The sequence below is a fragment of the Toxotes jaculatrix genome, chromosome 4 (assembly GCF_017976425.1).
Source record: "Toxotes jaculatrix isolate fToxJac2 chromosome 4, fToxJac2.pri, whole genome shotgun sequence".
Taxonomy (NCBI): Eukaryota; Metazoa; Chordata; class Actinopteri; family Toxotidae; genus Toxotes; species Toxotes jaculatrix.
This window is the reverse complement of record NC_054397.1, coordinates 30,634,525-30,652,866: the sequence shown is the minus strand read 5'-3', so window position 1 is coordinate 30,652,866 and position 18,342 is coordinate 30,634,525. Positions and strand designations below refer to the sequence as shown.

Here is an 18,342-nt window from a genome sequence, read left to right as displayed (position 1 = left end):
TGTGGAAGCAATGTGTGTTTCTTCACTGGAGCTGAAACGCTTTCCTGTTTTATACACATTTCACTTAATTCACATCTGTTGCAGGGTACAAATTACGTAAAGTCAGTATCATCTCACTCTAACCTTTCCTGTAGTCCTGCTGTATGACTTTTTCAGAAATGTTTATGTTAATTTTACAATTTGAAATAAAACAATGTTGCTTTAATGGTATGTCATATTGTATTTATTCTGTGTCCAAAATAAAACAGAACATGGTACACACTGAGGCATTTTGGGTACAGCTGAGGTTTTCCAGGACACACAACAGACAAAGTGATAGTTCTCTTGGATCCAGTAAAACAGAAGGCAGTGTCTGTCGGTTAAGGAGAGTCTGGGAGTTTGCTCCATGAAAACAATCACTGGTGTGTTTTTGTGGGGATTTTATATGTGACCCAAAGTAAAGACAGATATTAGCTTATCAGTCAATAGTTCAGCTTTGCTTTGTTTGGGCACAAGATGGTTTTAAAGGATGTGGGGGAATCGTATCCCTTTGTTAGTCAGAGGTTTAATTGAAAAAGTAAAGGGGACGGGGTGGTCTGAACTGTGTCTGAACTGGCCTGCTCTGGTTTAACATCACAAGGGTGATTACATTCCACATAACAGATTAAGGTAGAGGTTGTGAGGAGTTTACATGAAGGAACAGGTCTCCATTGGATAATAGAAGGTCAGTTCCTCAGGTGAACAGAGTACTGCTTCCTGTTTGCACAGAAAGATATGACAGCCACTTCTTCCAGATATCCAAAGCAGATCAGTGATTGAGCTTCGCTCTTTGGGAAAATAAAAACATCCCCTTTAAATTAAGAGAAAAGGCAAAACAGTCCACACAAATCCACCAAGAAGTACATTTCATTATTTGCCAAACCCAAACAACTTTCAGACTTTCTCCACAAACCTACATGAGCCACAAATCCAAGGTTTGTTTCTCTTCCAGCTCTTTTGGAAGACAAGTATAAAAGAGCAGGATGAGCTAAAGTTAAACAACATAAAAGAAAACAAAAGGATAGTCATAACGAGAGTGAGGCACAATGTACAGACCCTGAGGTGTGCCTGTTATTTAGTTTTCTTCAGAAAAAGGTTTGTTGGTGAACCAGGCATTTGGTTAGAGACTGACAGAGAGCAAGGCCAGTCCCACGCTCAGACCTAAGTGCATCAGTGCCACTGCAATGTCTTTTTGCTTTCAAAATAAGCCTCTTCTAATGCAAATTATACAAAATGTACACATTTATTGTGTGATTTATTAATCACACAACACTGCTGTGACAGGAGTCTTTCTCTGTATTTGGACCACCTTCCATCCTTCCAAGGCTTAAAAAGATGATGAGGAGAATCAAAGGTCAGAGGAGAGGAGGAAGTGCTGTCTGTTGAGGGGTTATCTGGGTGATAAGGGTGCAGCTGTGGGGAAGGAGGCAGAGTTCCTTGGTGAGTTGAAGGGTGAGGTTGGTGAGAGGCGACGGGGACTTGACAGTAGGTCACCGTTGTGCAGTTTCCACAGCAGCTCCTCGTTCTCCATGGACAAACGCTTGTTGACCTTCGACTCTTTCTGCAGCGTCTGCTGGAGTATGGCCTGTTCATTGGACAGCTGCCTGCAGGGGGAGACAGAAAGCTATAACAGGCTGCAAGAAGACACATTGTGGTTATCAGAGTTAGAGTTCAGTAAGACGGAAACACATTTCAAAGGATAGAACAGACATAGGAACTGCACCATACTGGTTGGTTTTGCAATGGGTAAATTATCACATTCATATCATATATTGTTCGTGTTAAATTCTTTAACTCAGGGTGTCATAATGCAGAGAGTCATCCCAACATCATGTGGCTGGTGCTGGGATGACTGGCTTCTTCCTGTTGGATCTAAGCCAAGACACACTTAGGTTAAACACTAGGGTTAAAGGAAAGGCAAATATGTGAGAGGGGTCAGATGTCAGATAAAGCCACATGAATGCATGACTGATGGACCTTTTGTTCACTCTAAATTTTAAATCTTATTTAAATGTATGTGCAGAAAAGTACACAAACATATGTCAGAGGGTAAAGCCTTAGGGTTTTGGTCTGGTGTCATGGAGCTGAATAAGCGGCAGAGAAGTGGAGAAAAGACAGCAGATAGAGAACCCCCCCCCCCCCCCCCCCCCCCCCACACACACACACACACACACACATACTTGGAGAGAGCAGCATGTTTGTCCATTCTGGCCTTGTAGTCCTCGTTCTCCTGCTGCACCTTCTTCAGACACTCCTCCAGTTTCACATTAGTCTCCACCTGAAACACAGACATACAAATAGTCGCAATTGGTTGAATGTAAGCACCATAGCTGTGTACAAAAGCTTAATCTGATAAAGGTCAGAATGTCTGGACTTCCAATTTGGCCATTTCTACACCAAAACATAATTACAATAAACAATTACAATATTTGACTTGGCATTATCTGAGAATGAGAAAGCCTTTGAAAAAGCATTTCAACTACTTGTGGGCTACCAATTCTCCAAGATCGGTAATAGAGCAAGATTGATATCCACCAGTTTGTCCATCTCCATAAGCCTCTTCTCCTTTTGGTGCAGCTGATTGTTCTTAATCTCCAACACCACCTTCAGACTCTCCAGCTCCTGCTCCAGGTACACTGTGTGGGAGTCCTTCTGCACAAACAAACCAATAAAGTTAGAGCTGGCTACATGAAATTTGAATGCTCTTTACGGCTCACTGCAGCAGCACAGACAAGATTAGACAAACTCTGTGAGCCCCACGGTGATGACATTGATGGGCTCACTGAGTGCATCACAGGATACATAAACTTCTGTGTGGACACCATTGTCCCAGCCAGGACAGTCAGCTGTTACCCCAACAACAACCCGTGGGTAGCAAAGGACATCAAAGCCATTCTAAATGATAAGAAGAGGGCGTTCAGAGCTGGCAACAGGGAGGAGGTGAGGAAAATTCAAGCAACCCTGAAATCCAAGACCAGAGAGGCCAAGGAGATGTACAGGAAGAAGCTGGAGAGGAAACTTCAGCATAACAACATGAGAGAGGTGTGGAGTGGCATGACGACCATCACTGGTTTCAAACCAAGAAACAGCAGAGGAGCTGATGGAAGTGTGGAATGGGCAAATGAGCTGAACCTGTTCTTTAATAGATTTGAAGGAGTGACCCCAGCTCACCCCCAAACAGACTCTTCTGCAGCACAATGGCAACCATCAACTCCACTCTCTCTCCCTCCCCCCTCCTCTTCTTGCTCTCCCTCATCTCCAAACGAAGGCCTCACTCACACCTCCTCCTCTGAATCCCCGGACTGCACTTATCAAGGTAGCACATACACCCCTCCCCCACCAGACTCCCCCCCACTGAGTTTCACTGCTGACCAGGTGAAACGACAGCTGAATAGACTCCATGCAGGCAAGTCTGCAGGCCCAGATGGCGTGAGCCCAAGGGCCCTGAAGATCTGTGCCCCCCAGCTATGTGGAGTTTTTCATTGTGTCTTCAACATGAGTCTCAGTCTTCAGAGGGTCCCAATGCTGTGGAAGACGTCATGCCTCGTCCCTGTACCGAAGACGCTGCGCCCTAGCGACCTCAGAGATTACATGCCTGTTGCACTGACGTCACACATCATGAAGACTCTGAAAAGACTCATCCTGGAGCAGCTCCGGCCTATGGTCCAACCATTTATGGACCCCCTTCAATTCGCCTAACAGCCCCGTCTCGGAGTGGACGACGCCATCATCTACCTGCTCAACAGAGTCTACACCCACCTGGACAAGCCGGCGAGCACTGTGAGAATCATGTTTTTTGATTTCTCCAGTGCATTTGACACCATCAGGCTGACTCTGCTGGGTGAGAAGCTGACGGCGATGCAGGTGGATGCCCCACTGTTGTCCTGGATTGTGGACTACCTGACTGGCAGACCACAGTACGTGCGCTTGCAGTGCTGTACGTCAGACAGGGTGGTCAGCAACACAGGGGCTCCGCAGGGGACCGTCCTTTCTCCTTTCCTCTTTACTCTCTACACCACAGACTTCAGTTACTGCACAGAGACCTGCCACCTTCAGAAGTTTTCTGACGACTCTGCGGTAGTAGGATGTATTTCAGGTGGTGATGAGAGTGAGTACAGGACGGTTGTGGACAACTTTGTCACATGGAGCAAGATAAACCACCTGCAGCTTAATGTGATGAAGACAAAAGAACTGGTGGTGAACTTGAGGAGGACCAAGGCTACAGTGACCCCTGTCAACATTCAAGGGGTCAATGTGGACATGGTGGAGGAGTACAGGTACTTGGGGGTGTACCTAGATCACAAACTGGACTGGTCCAAAAACGTGGACACTGTTTACAGAAAGGGCCAGAGCGGTCTCTATTTTCTGAGATGGCTAAGGTATAGAATAGAATAGAATAGAATATACTTTATTAATCCCTTTGGGAGGTCCCTTGGGGAAATTTGGGAGGTCCTTTAACATCTGCCGGATGATGCTGCGGATGTTCTATGAGTCTGTGGTGGCCAGTGCCATCCTGTACGCTGTTGTCTGCTGGGGCAGCAGCCTGAGGGTGAAGGACACTAACAGACTCAATAAGATCATCAGGAAGGCCAGCCATGTTGTGGGGGAGGAACTGGACTCAATGAACACAGTATTGGAGAGGAGAATGTTGTCCAAAGTTAGGACAATATTGGACTCTCCTTCACACCCTCTCCACCATGTGCTGATCAGTCACAGAAGCTCGTTCAGAAACAGACTCATTGTTCCACGCTGCACAACAAGAGCGACACAGGAAATCATTCCTGCCTGTCGCAATCAAACTTTATAACTCTGAACTGTAAGAATCATGGACTCATGTATACTGTGTATACTTCATTTTTAAACCATCAACCACAAACCTCATGTACATATCTGCAAATATCAAAATATTAAGATGTCTTATTTTTTCTATTTTTATATTATTTGTATATATTGTTCTGTTTGATTTTGGAGTTATTGCAATATTTTTACTTGATTTTCATTATACTATACTTTTATTTTTATTTTATTTTGTTTTTCACTTCACTTATTTATTCTAGAAATTTTTTCTCTTACCACACTCTATGTGCAATTTTCCTCTTCATTTTCAACTGGGAGTTAAGTAACAGTAAGAATTTCCCTACGGGGATTAATAAAGTTATTCTGATTCTGATTCTGTCTTCCACAATCAAAATTGTCTCAAAGTGCTTTACAGACACCCAGAGCCTGACCCCAGAGGAAGCACTTGAGAAAAAACTCCCTTTTAACAGGAAGAAACTTTGAGCAGAACCTGGCTCATATTGGGGACCCTCCAGCTGATGGCCAGGCTGGGTGAAAGGAGGAAGACAGGACAGCTTGGAATGGAGAAGAAGGACATGCAGCATATAAAACATGATACAAACAGGGGTTGGCAGTGGACAATGTTAGAGAGACAGCATTCAGATTACAGAACAGTTAGTGGATACTGTGTTCCCCCAAAAAGTTAGTGGATAGCAGGTTACAGTTATGATAGTAAACAGGGCACATACAAGTCTGTAGTGGGCAGATTAATTCATGGAGTTTAGAATAAAGTTTGAGCGTGACTCTTCCCAACCAGCAGAGGGAAGTCATGTTCAGCAAACAGGTTCAGACTAACACTGAACTTCAACGTTCATGATAATGACTGTTCTTCAGCTCACTCACTGCTGCTTGTATGTCACTAAATATTTGAATACACAATATGAATGATGCATGTTTGACTTGAAAAATCAGTTGAGAAATTTCTAGACCCCACTATAACGATTCATCTTGTTGGGGCTTTTAGAAATTTGATTGGATAGGAAAGAACTTTACATGTTCTGTCTTACCAGATGTTCGTCGGTGAGTATCTGCTTCCGCCTCTCCTCTTCTGCTTTCAGCTTTTCATTCAGAGCCTCCTTTTCTGCTGACAGCTCAGATATTTTCTCCTGGTAAGAGGGAGAGATGTACAGCCACATCACACATTAAGTCATTAATGAGTGAACACTGAGCTTTGGTTCACAGACAAGTGAGTCTAAAATAATAACAGGTAAACTCGTCAAACTGCTGCTTCCTCAGTGTGGAGTTAAGCATTTAACAGAGCAAAGACATTTAAAACATGGGGACTACAAACACTCATTATATTACATGCTATATGTGACATAATTTTGTAATGTCATACATAACGTGGCAAAATGATCATGTAGTAAAAAATCTTTTCGATAACTATTTTTCCTTTCTTCTTTGTGCATATTTATTCATATCTATCATAGCTTTGTTTTTGTGTGGATGTTTTGCTTGAACAACAGAACTTTACTGAACTGGTGTTTTGGTATATAGATAAAAAGATCATCTGCTCATACCAGCCACATACATTAAGTGCGTACAAACAGGCTGTTTCAAAATTAGGCACTCGTTTTACCCACACTTTTGATACTCTGTTCAAAATGAAATGAAAAAACTTACCAAGAGAGAAGTTTCAGTCTCCATCAATGTTTTCTCCAGGTTCTCCCGGTCTGTTTGCTGGATCCTCTTCAGCTCTGAAAGACACAAAAATACACATAAACACACATTAGTATCAAGTAATCAAGCAAAATCACATAAACTAATGTCCAAGCTAGAAAATGATCAAATATAAATTTGAAATAATTTAATGTTTAAACAGCATATCAGTCATGTAGTAGGTATGTAAAGTCCTATGTGCAGACGATTTCAAATTTAAATTGCTTAGCTGTGAAGATTGTGTATTCGTCCTGCACGCACCTTGTATGGAGGTTTCATACTGCCATTTGAGAGACTCCATTTTCTGGCTGTGACTAATTTCCTGGTTTTTCCTCTCTGCTTCTTGTCGGTTCTTCAACTTCTCGACCTGAAGAATGCAGACACAATGCAGTCCAGTGTGCACAAAATATGTTACTACAGTGCACCACTGCTAGTTATCTTCAGCTTCTGGTACTGTCCTTATCAGCATCTGGTTATTACATATTAGAAGAAGAATTATGATTCTTCTGTTACAATTGTAACAGAAATTACTTACAATTACTTACAATTGTAACAGAAGATTTCATTTCTGTTATTTCACACAGAAAGGTTACACAGAAAATTCAGTCCTTGTGGGACAATGTAGATGTTTCTACAGCAAACACACAGATATAGCAAAGAAAAAGGACATATATTAAAGGTGTAAAAGTTAAAATGCGTTTCTTACATGAATGAAAAGTGTGGAATCTATCTTTAAATGTTTATATCTGATCATGTTGCTCAGATGTACCAACTGCTGGCCATAAAATTACTTGAGCTTCACGTTCATATTCATGCTGCAGTATCTTCAACTTTAATTAGCTGCATCAGAAATGTAACCATGGCAACAGTCATAAATCTCTGGAAGAGATTACTTATGAGCAGCTGTGTAGTATGTACTGAATCCAATCAGGCAGCGTGTGTGTACTTGTACTGCAATTGGGTTAAGGATTGGGGTTAGGCATTTAGTTCAGATGGTTAAAGTTAGGGTAAGGGGTTAGGGAATGATTTATGTCAATGAGTGTCCTCGCAAAGATATAAAGTACAAGTATGTGTATATGTACATATCTGTGTGTGAGACAGTGAAATCCCAAACAATTTAAGAGATCAGGGAAATACTAAAGCTTAGGGATTCAAACGAAATCAAAGTTCAGTCAGAGGAGGGTGGGATAATGGCTCTAAAGGTGACACCACAGTCTTTAATTCAAAGAACCAGTAGGCCGCATTGTGTTTCCAGACAACACTCTTACAATCACAGCTCTCCCGCAGCCATGTTTGCTGTACAACAAGATGATCAATCCATCGGTTCCATAAATTACATTTCAGGTTGCACTGTCAGAGAGAGAGTTGTTTTTGTAACCCGTCATGTCTAACTGTAATTACCTCATAATAAAACCTGGTTTTATGAGAGAGATGCAGGCTGAGGAACATTTTATGAGACTAACGGGTAACTACTTGTTACTGTACATACATAATAATACTAACCTGCTGTTCCATCAACATGTGGCATTTGTCAGCCTCCTCCTGGTATGTCTGGTGAACTTTGTCCCACTCTGTTTGGTAAAAATTTCTCAATCTAACACACACACACACACACACACACACACACACACACACACACAACAGCAATCTGTGCAGGCTTTCATTTCCAACAACAACGGCAGGGTAACTCTGAAGAGTTACAGATTTAAAAATCCCATCTATGTGAGGCTGAGTGGCAACACATCAGCAGAGGTGAATGCACACCTGTCCTCCAGCTGCACCAGCTCCTCCTTGTGCTGATCCTCCAGCCTTTTCAAAGCCTCCTCCAGGCTGACACGCACCTCCTCCTTCTCCTTCTGCAGACATTTGCAGCGCTGTGATGACACAACTGAAGGAAGCAAGAGAAGGAGGAGTAAATGTTAGTTTGTACCTCTGTATTGTTAAGGATCTACTTTAAAAATCATTTCCTAAGAAATTTGTGATACATAATACATAATTGAACCTAAAGTTTTATGAAACCGTTTATGCACAGATGAGGTCAGACAATCTTAATTTCTTGGATCAAGTCCCATTTTCTTAATGATAAGGAAAAAAATATTGCTGCACAATTCAATGAAAAGAGAAAATCTAGGATGACTGAATCCAACTAGTCCAACAGGTTAAAGCTCTGTTGGTTGGAACTGATGGAAAATAAGAAAAAGTGGAGAAAAGACTTAAAACAGGTTTAATACACAGCATATAAACTCAGTTAGAAATCCCTCTGTGGGCAAATGTGATAGAAGTGGAGACCAGATGTGAAGTTAGCTACTATTTTGACCATTTACTGTTTTTCCATTAATCAGTGTGTCAAATCCATAATAGACACCAATACAATCATCATACCACATTATGTCATTCCAGACTGTGATGAGATGAGACATGCCTGGAACAAATAATGTCTCAACAGGTAATAAGTAACAGATTTTCTGTGTGTGTGTATGTTCCTCAGCATGTTCAAACCACATTCCAGTTTAATTACTCTTATGGTAGACATGGGATCCAACCCCAAAACATCTGTAAGTCAGCTTAGAAGTATGCAGCAGGACTCATTCCTCTCATGACTAATTTAAACCCTCACAAGCACATGCACGCTTCCCTCTGTTTCTACCAATTATCACATGCCATTTTCATTTGTCTGTTTTCTAGTCTAAAATATTTGGGAAATATCCAGATAAAGAATAGAGCAGAGTACCAAAGATCCAATGCCTCTCATTGCTTTTTGATTTTTTGAAACACTGGTTCTGTGGCTCCAAGTGTTAGCATGGAGCATCTTAGACACAAACTTCTTCTTATTGACAGACGTGTGTGTGTGTGCATGGTACGGACAGCAGATCTTTGGCAGGTTGCAGTGTAAAATAATGACATAATGCCAGTAGAGGCCCATCTTCTCTCCAGTATGAACAAGACAAGGTCAAAACCTAGAATATCTCTGGAGCTCACATGCTCAATGTTTAAAATTGAGGACACAGTTGCATTGTTGTGGAACTGCTGTAAACAAATACTTTCAATGAAAAAAACTGCTTGAATGTGCTAATTAGGATATTGCATTGTGTTGTGCTCTTCATCTTGCCTAGTTTCAGCCTTTTATCTATTTGCTTCTTTCTTCATCTCTGTGCTCACATATACAGTCATTTAATTCAGCTGAATTCACAGTAAAGCTGTTCTCACTGACATATTTTCTGTTTCTGTGACAATGGAACAAGTACAAAACATTGACTGAAACTCAGCCCATTAAGATACTTGTTAACCAGAAGTCACTTCAAACCATTTCCAAGCTGCTGCTCTGCTTCTGCTAAAATCCTGATTTTATTGCCATGATGGATTGTGGGCTGCCGTCTACCAGATCTGGACTCAGTTTATGCTGCCCAAGTCCAGATAAAAGCCAGATGCATTGCGACAGATCCCACCCACCCGGGCAACACACTGTTTGTACCGCTTCCATCAGGAAAGCCGTACAGGAACATTAAAACAAGCACAAACAGATTCAGGGACAGCTTCTTCCCCAGAGCTGTAAAAGCAATAGCCCTCCTGCAGGGAAACACTTACATCCCATCCCCCTACAGGACCCCCACACATGTACCCTCCCCCCTCCAGCCACATACACTCACCTTCTAACATACACACACTCACAGACAGACAGACAGACAGACAGACACACACACACACACACACACAATCAAACACTCACAGCATTCCATTGTCTGGGACTGGCACTAAGCTGCACTTCATTGCTTACTCCACTTTGTGTTTATATTTTCGTATGTCATATGTACGTGTTCTTTTTTTAAGTATTTGTGTTATTTATTTATATGTGTGCCTTAAAGCCGGGAGTCTCTGCAAAATTTCGTTATGTTCCCATAATGACAATAAAGACTTTTGAATCTTGAATCTGTGTCAGTTGCTGTGAGGTCAGCTAAATGAGACTCATAGAGAGATGTGCCTGTGAAGAGAAAGTCTGACTTTGTGCTTGCGGGCCAATAATGGAGACTCTCTTCTATGGAAAGTAACAAAGGTTTGTCCAAGAGATTGCTAGATTTGTCTCTATATGTTTTTTTTTACACAAATCACTAGAGGGGTCTCAAAGTCATCTTGTGAAAAAAGGTGCTAAGTTGGCAACACTTGATTGGTTAACTGGCAGTGTTATAAATGATGTAATAGAAATTTCTTTCTTCTTTAATCCTGTTTATGGCTGATGGCAACCAGTGTTAAGGTCCATTACCGCAACCTACTATGTTTGGAGTGTGTGTGTGGAGTTATCTATCCTCTCAACCAAACAAACATACAAAAACATTTCCCTCTGCCGCCACCCTCATCAACACAGCTCCCCACCCCCTTCCCCCCCAAACAGCACAGACCCTCATTTCCCCAATACAGACTATGTTACATTAACATAATTCAGCTCTGTACTGTATGCGTTATATTAATGCTCCTATAAGGCATTATTACCTCTTTGCAACATTGCACATTATACTATTATTATTTGTACAGACTTTCTTCCTCTTAGTACTTTCCTCTTTCTCTTATTTTAGTATAAAAACTTTCTTCTCTTGTTCAACTTTGTGTTATGGGACTTGTCAGTCCAATTTGTCTGTTTTTTGCACCAACAACACCACGCCAAATTCCTTGTATGTGTAACATACCTGGCAATAAAGTTTTCTGATTCTGATTCTGAAAAGAAAAAAGAAACTATATTTCACTGAACACTAAATAGTTTTGATCAGCCCAGTTTCTTTCCAGTAATGGAAAAGACTCCCTAACCCAATACCAAAGACCTTTTTCAGACTCAGTTCTTCTACAACTACAAGCTTCCTGATTTCCCTCTTTAATGTCTCTCATTCTAAAGAGTACTTTTGACAGCGAAGAATCCTCTGTTTGATTGCTGTGTTCTACCCTCAGCCTTATTAAGAGGTTCTCTGCCTTGGTGCTCCTATCAGCTGTCCTCATTGTGCACACTTTCTGTTGTACTGTGTAAAGGTGGTGTCCTGAGTTTCCTGTATCCCGGCTGTGCTGCCACTCTGATGTTTCTTTTGATTATTCCTTTTGCTTCAGATTTACTGAGATGTCCATGATCACCTTATGTTTCAGAGCCTGTTTTGTTAATGCACCCATAATTTCAGTGCTCTCTATCCCTCTGTGAGCTGGTATCCACACAAATGCTATCAAAATATTCACATTTTAAAACCTGTTTCATATATCTCATGAACTATGTCCTGCCTACTGTGAAATGTAAATGTCTGCAATGACAATGATGCAGAACACAGATTGTAAAGAGAATAACCTTTTTAATCTGTAACTCTTCCACTGTAATGCTGTTGCAATGGCTGTCATCTTGAGTTTGTATATGGACAAATTACCTGATGTTCTTCTATTGCTGGCATACCTGTGCTCCCTGTTTTAGGATCCTCAGTGTAATGTCTGTAAACTACCTTCAACCAGAACTACAATATTTCTATTTGATTTCCAGAATACAGAAATCATGGAGTTACTGGTAACGTTACTGGAGGGATATATCTTTTCTGACTTAATGTCATGTCTCTAGCTATGTTCTCACTGCTCCATGCAAAACGCTCCCATTTTTCCCTTTCTTTCTCCCCAAATGGGAGAAGTACCTTTGTTGTTGAATGCCATGAAATCCTACCCATGAAAATCAAAATTCAGCCATTCACCTGCATCTCAAGGAGAAGAGACAGTCCTTTGAAGTGATGTCCACATTTTGGACCGTGAACATAGATGGTTTGAAAGAGGAGTTAAGGAGGCCATCTATGTCAAAACAGAACATCCATCACTGAACAGAGGGGGTGGTCTAAGACACCAGCTGTCACCCACCTATAACGCAGTTTTGAGATCCCTCCCCAAACATCACATGAGCCTATCCACATCCGGGCTCATGTGACTCTAACGAGTCCACTTGAGGCAGCCCAACAGTTGCCACATAAGGTGTGAACAGCTTCAACTGTAAGATATATCTAGTTGGTACTGCTCCACCTAACACAACAACTCCGACCAGAGAGGTCACATTCCAAATACCAGAAACTAACCATCACTTTAAGAACCACTAGCATAAAACAGTTAATAAAATGTATGTATGAGGTGTGTGCCTTCACTTGTATATGCTCCATCTCCTTTACCTGTTTTTCCTTCTGTTCTTTGTAAACACATTGTTTTTAACCGTCAAGGCTGAACTGTGTAGTGTCTCAATGACAGCTAAATGGCAGTCTGCCAAATGCCATGGAACTACTGAGTAACACATAAACGTACACTAGACATGGAAACTATTCCCTAATAATTTTCTGAAAACTACTCACCAGTGCCAGATTCCACTCTACATGATTTAAATGGATTACCTCTTGTTACTGAAGTCTTACACATCTGATGCGATTATGTTGAACACTCTAATTCAGTACTTTAACTTGAGATGGTTCTGAATACCAGAAGACTAGTGGCTCTTGAAGATTCTTAAATTATAAATTATTATTAAAACAATTTCAGCCTGACAAATCGTGCACTTTTACTGTTTTGTGCTGTAAAGCTCTTTGTTTTTTTTTTTAAAGCAACACACCAGATTTCATTCCAAATCCAAAGAATGTGGCAGAGACATGGTGAAATGAAAAATGGAGACTGTGACATGCTGTCAGTTTTTTTGGTTGTTTAACTTATTTGCAGCAATGATACTAACATCTTAAAATTAAATTTTTTTGATGTTAATGTATATGAGTCCTTGTACACACAATGCTACACACAAAAATCTCATAAAAACACAGGTGCACTGCGCAGATAACAGACATGTGGACAGGTTACAGCCTGTGTAGAGGCTTCTCTTGCTCTGGGCCTTTCCTAAATATGAGGAGCAGCTGCACCACACCACACCTTGAATGGCAGTTGACCTGTCCTTGATAAGCTTTGTCCGTGTATGTCATATGTAAATGGACGAGAGAGGTGCAAGAGATAATGTGCAGGGACTTCATAGCATGGGGGTGTGTGGAGAGAAGTGTTTCCTTCTCTGAAGCACCTCTTACCCAGCTCATCTTGGAGGTTTGTCAGTTCCAACGACAACTCTGTCTTTTGCTTCAAGGCCTCCTCACACTGCAGAAAACAGAATAAAACACAAGCAGAGAGATGAATACACACTGTCCAAAATCATTCACGATTCAGTACACTGCTTTCATAAATCCACCATTTTAACACTCTCACAATGGTAACTGGCACTTGGTTAGTGAATGTTGCGGGAGGACTTCCTTCCACTGAAATAGTTATAGTTATTTTCACTAAAGGTTTGGACAGCACTATAAAATGGCAAACACAATATGAAGTGGACGATAAGAAAAGTATTATTTCAGATAAAGCCTGATGGACACTTGCTTTTAGATAGTTATTTTAGAGCTTGTACTTATCACAGGTGAGTGATTGCAATCACTGAGATCATAGGTAACCACAGGGATGTTTTGTAAAGATCAGATGTGGTTGGAGAGGCAATCTTTTGACCAGAGGCAATGTTATGACCAGTGGTTTCCCAAGCTTTAGGGCAACTTGATCCTATCGTGTCTAAAGACAATCACAAGAGTGTATGGTTTTAACAACAATTAAGGATGAACAAATGACATTCTAAAAAAACCTGAAATATCACATTCCTGTCCTCTCTATTTAGTGTTTTTAAATGCATACTCTGACAGACAAAAAGGAAGGCACTTTATATATTTTCCATTTAATTCGCTCTCTACCACACACACTGTAAGACAACGCAGACCAACACACACGTGTAAACTGGACTGCCACACATTTCAGCTCCGTGCACTGCTGAGTTCTAAAACAGAACATGATGATCCTATTGTCCCATTTGAACGAACTGCCACAACTTTTACTCTTTCTAGTAGACACACAAAGACGCAAAATAACAGCAACTTAACAACAGGAGTGGTGGAATTTACAATGGAAACTGTGCTCCTGCCTTCTTGTTTTCTAACACACACACACACAGAGTCACAAAGTCCATCTGTTGTCTGAGAGGCTGGTTAAGTGGAAGAGCAGATAAAGACTAAAGGCTACAAAGAATTCAAAAAGCAAAAAGACAGTTTGTAATAACTAAATGTTTTTAAAATTTCTAGCAGTGAAAATGTAGAAAATCTGAGAAATGAATTGAGCAATAAGAGAGAAGATGACAGTGAGAAAAGGTGTCTGCCTATAATATTTCCTAACTTATCCATGGCATTCATGATCCAAATGAGGTAGTGCCATGTTTTTCTTAACAGTTTGAACTGAAAACCAGCAGCTCATACAGTGAAGGCAGCAAGGTGGAAAAATTTGTTGATCCCAGCTCTGACTGACAAGACCAACAGTAGTGAAGAGAAAGAAAAGAACGACAGTAGATGACTGTAAAGCAGCAGACAGACACACATTAGCACACACAGTAAAAAAAAAACACACACACACACACACACACACACACACACACACACACACACACACACACACACACACACACACACACACACACACACACACACACACACACACACACCTTGCATTTCTTCTTGCAGCGATGAGGGCGAGCCTTCCTGGGCTTTGCATGGGCTTTACTGGCTGTGGAGCCCATGACTTGGCGAACAAAGACACACTCATACACACACAAACTCTCACACACACACACAAACACACACACACACAACACACACTCCTCTCTTGTTTCTTCAGTTTTTCCTCTCTCTCTCTCTCTCTCTCTCTCTCTCTCACTGATTCTCTTCTTCTATCAAAAGTGGATAATACAAACTGAAAAAACAAAACACCAAACACACACTCTCTGCCTTCCTCCTGAATGGGACACATTCTCTCTCTGTCTCTGTATTACTGACTCTGCCAGTTCTACTCCTCCCACTCTCTGCCTATTCACTACAGAGCTCCATGTCCCGCCTCCTCTGTCCAACTGTTTCTCCTCCTCTTATCTGTATGATGGAAGAATGAGAGTTATTTCTGCACCGCCTTCCTCTCTTCATATCTTTATTCTTATCTCCCTTTCTCTTCTTCCCTGTCAGTCATTTCTAAACTGGTGTGTCTGCATTTAACTCGTCTCTCTTGTCTTTCTTGCCTTCTCCAACTTTCTTTTTTTAACTTTGTTTTTTATTTTTTGCATTAAACAGAACAAAAACTTTCAAAACAAAACAGAATACATACATATATGAAACAAGTAAAATGGACAGGATCATCTACAGCAGAGTGAAATGTCAGACATCACTCAAGAAATAAAATAAGTACAAAATGGGATATCAGTTTGGATTTGGGGGTTCTACTTGTCCATGACTGTCCTTTAAGGTACCCCCGATTCACTAGTTCCTTAATAAAACAAAATTTTCCCAAAGCGAATCCTCAATACAGTCCCAAGATCCACAGGCATAAAAAACAAAAAACAAAAAACAAAAAAAAAAAAAAAAAAAAAGTATTGCACTCAAAGCAAACATTCAGTGTCCCAGCACAGAAAAATGCAAAGTTCTCCACAGAAAGCAAATATTTAGTGACAAAATCACATCAAATCTCCACTTCTCCCAGTATGTTACCCTTCTCTGTATCGTGTCTAAGGGAAAATGTTAATGTTTCTATGATGTAAATTTCTTCAACTATTCCTATCCAGTCTAAAACTGTCGGGCACTCATGACTGAGCCACTTCCTGGTTATGGCCTTTTTACTACTTGCTAATAATATTTGTAATAAATATCTATCTTGTTTATTAAGCTCAATTTTTATGTTCCCTAAATATATAACAGTGAAATTGACATCAACCTGCAAGTTGATTATTGATCTGATTGCTGTTACCACATGTATCCAGTAGGAAGAATTATTAGGGCACTCCCAGAATATGTGATAGTGGCCGGCAGACATATTACCACATCCTCTCCAGCACTGTCTGTGGTCTGGATTACTGGTCTGTAAGCTTTTGATTTTTGGAGTTATAAAGAACCTTACAATGTTCTTCCAGGTAAACTCCCTCCACAAATCTGAGCTAGAGGTGGTAGACAATGTCTTACAAATATTTAACCAATCATCTTCAGTTAACTGTATATTAGCTTCTTTCTCCCACCTTGACTTAATATACATTTCAGAAAGACCCCATCCAATTGTAGAGCAGAATATATCCTGGGGATCAATTTTCTGATAGAATTTCCTTTATATGTATTGATAAATATCCCTAACAGGGTCATTCCCTCCTCTCCAGTTTTGATGTTTTTATTAAAATAGTCTCTCAGTTGAAAGTATCTGAAGAGATCCTGCTTCTCCAGATCATAGGTTTGTCTCAGGCATTCAAAGGGCTCTAATCTAGTAGAGGAAGAAATTTTGCAATATGAAGTATTACCCAAATCTGTCCAACATTTAAATCTGCTATCCAGTTTGGCTGGTGCGAACTCTATTGGATCTCTATTATATAATTTTCTATGCCACATTTTTAGGGGGGTTACAATCCAATTAGTTGACTTGTCTAGGTAGGTATAGAGTAGAGGTACATTTATTAGATTTTGCCTCTGGATCACACCAACTGAACAGAAAGCGCAGTTGTGCTGCTCTATAATAATCCTCCAAGCAGGGTAAGATACGGTGGCCGAGAAAGGCCACACAAATGCAAAAGCCACAACACAAATACAAAAGCCACAACACAAACGCAAAAGCCACAACACAAATACAAAAGCCGCAACACAAACGCAAAAGCTGCAACACAAATGCAAAAGCCTCACAACGGAAGTAAGTCACAACGGAAGTTGTTACCTTCTGGATACAAAGTGGAAGAGGAGCCAACCGCTCCAACATTTCAAGTGCTACAGCATGGACCAACTTCTGGTTTTCAAAATAAAACGTGGGTTATTGAAAGGCAATAAAGAGACGAGTCAGTGTGATCTTGTACTGGTTTTGAATCATTATGTCACATGACCTAGAGGCTATTGAAAAAAATTGATGATATATATCCAAAATTGGTGATCAGGATCCCAATGTTTTTGGGATTGTGGGAGGAAGCCAGAGTACCCGGAGAGAACCCACGCAGGCTCCAGGTTTGAACCCTGGTCTGGGCTCTTCTGTGTAGAGTTTGCATGTTCTCCCTGTGCCTGTGTGGGTTCTCTCTGGGTACTCCGGCTTCCTCCCACAATCCCAAAAACATGCACATGAGGTTAAATGGCTACTCTAAATTGCCCATAGGAGTGAGTGTGCACATGTGTGGTTGTCTATCTTTGTGTGTCAGCCCTGCGATTGACTGGTGACCAGCCCAGGGTGTACCCGCCTCTCGCCCATAGTCAGCTGGGATAGGCTCCAGCTCCCCCGCGACCATGACAGATTAAGCAGTTTAAAAAATGGATGGATGGATGGATGTAAATATTAGCATTTTTTGCTCAATAGCTTCCAGGTCATGTGACCTAATGACTCAAAATCAGTGCAGAATCACTGTGTATGAGCCATACTATTCTTTTTGGTGGTAGTTGGTTTTTTATCGATTCGTATTGTCTGGTTACCATGGTGATGCACAAGGTTTGGGTCACGTGGGCATAGGTGGTGATAGACGGAGGTAACAAAGAGGGGCACTCACTCACCTGCGCTCAGGTAGGAGGAGAGAGGGGAGTTGGGTAGCCGTCATTTTTGTTGACTGTATGCAGGAAGTTCTTATGCATGCTTTTTCCATTCATTTTTTACATATGCTTTATACTGTGTACACGTTTCCATCAACAAGCATGTGTATTCTGGAAGCTGCTGTTTACTATATATATAAAGGAACAGATCAAGACCAACTCGGACTCAGTGTGTTTTTTGTTTGGAAAAATA

At 41.0% G+C, this 18,342-nt stretch overlaps 1 protein-coding gene across 2 annotated transcripts in view; it reads right to left on the bottom strand.

Annotated features, from left to right (window-relative positions):
• Window positions 1-217: 217 nt before the first annotated feature.
• Window positions 218-18,342, bottom strand: part of LOC121180463 (microtubule-associated tumor suppressor 1 homolog) — a 77,347-nt gene continuing 59,222 nt past the window's right edge. For both annotated transcript variants that reach the window (XM_041035894.1, XM_041035895.1), the window contains 9 exons: window positions 13,569-13,635; window positions 8,278-8,401; window positions 8,017-8,107; window positions 6,775-6,880; window positions 6,478-6,551; window positions 5,862-5,960; window positions 2,554-2,670; window positions 2,199-2,296; window positions 218-1,622 (listed from right to left, as the gene is read on the bottom strand). In XM_041035894.1, coding sequence (XP_040891828.1) covers window positions 1,409-1,622; window positions 2,199-2,296; window positions 2,554-2,670; window positions 5,862-5,960; window positions 6,478-6,551; window positions 6,775-6,880; window positions 8,017-8,107; window positions 8,278-8,401; window positions 13,569-13,635 — 990 coding nt within the window. In that variant the 3' untranslated portion in view covers window positions 218-1,408. The remainder of the gene's footprint in view (window positions 1,623-2,198; window positions 2,297-2,553; window positions 2,671-5,861; window positions 5,961-6,477; window positions 6,552-6,774; window positions 6,881-8,016; window positions 8,108-8,277; window positions 8,402-13,568; window positions 13,636-18,342) is intronic.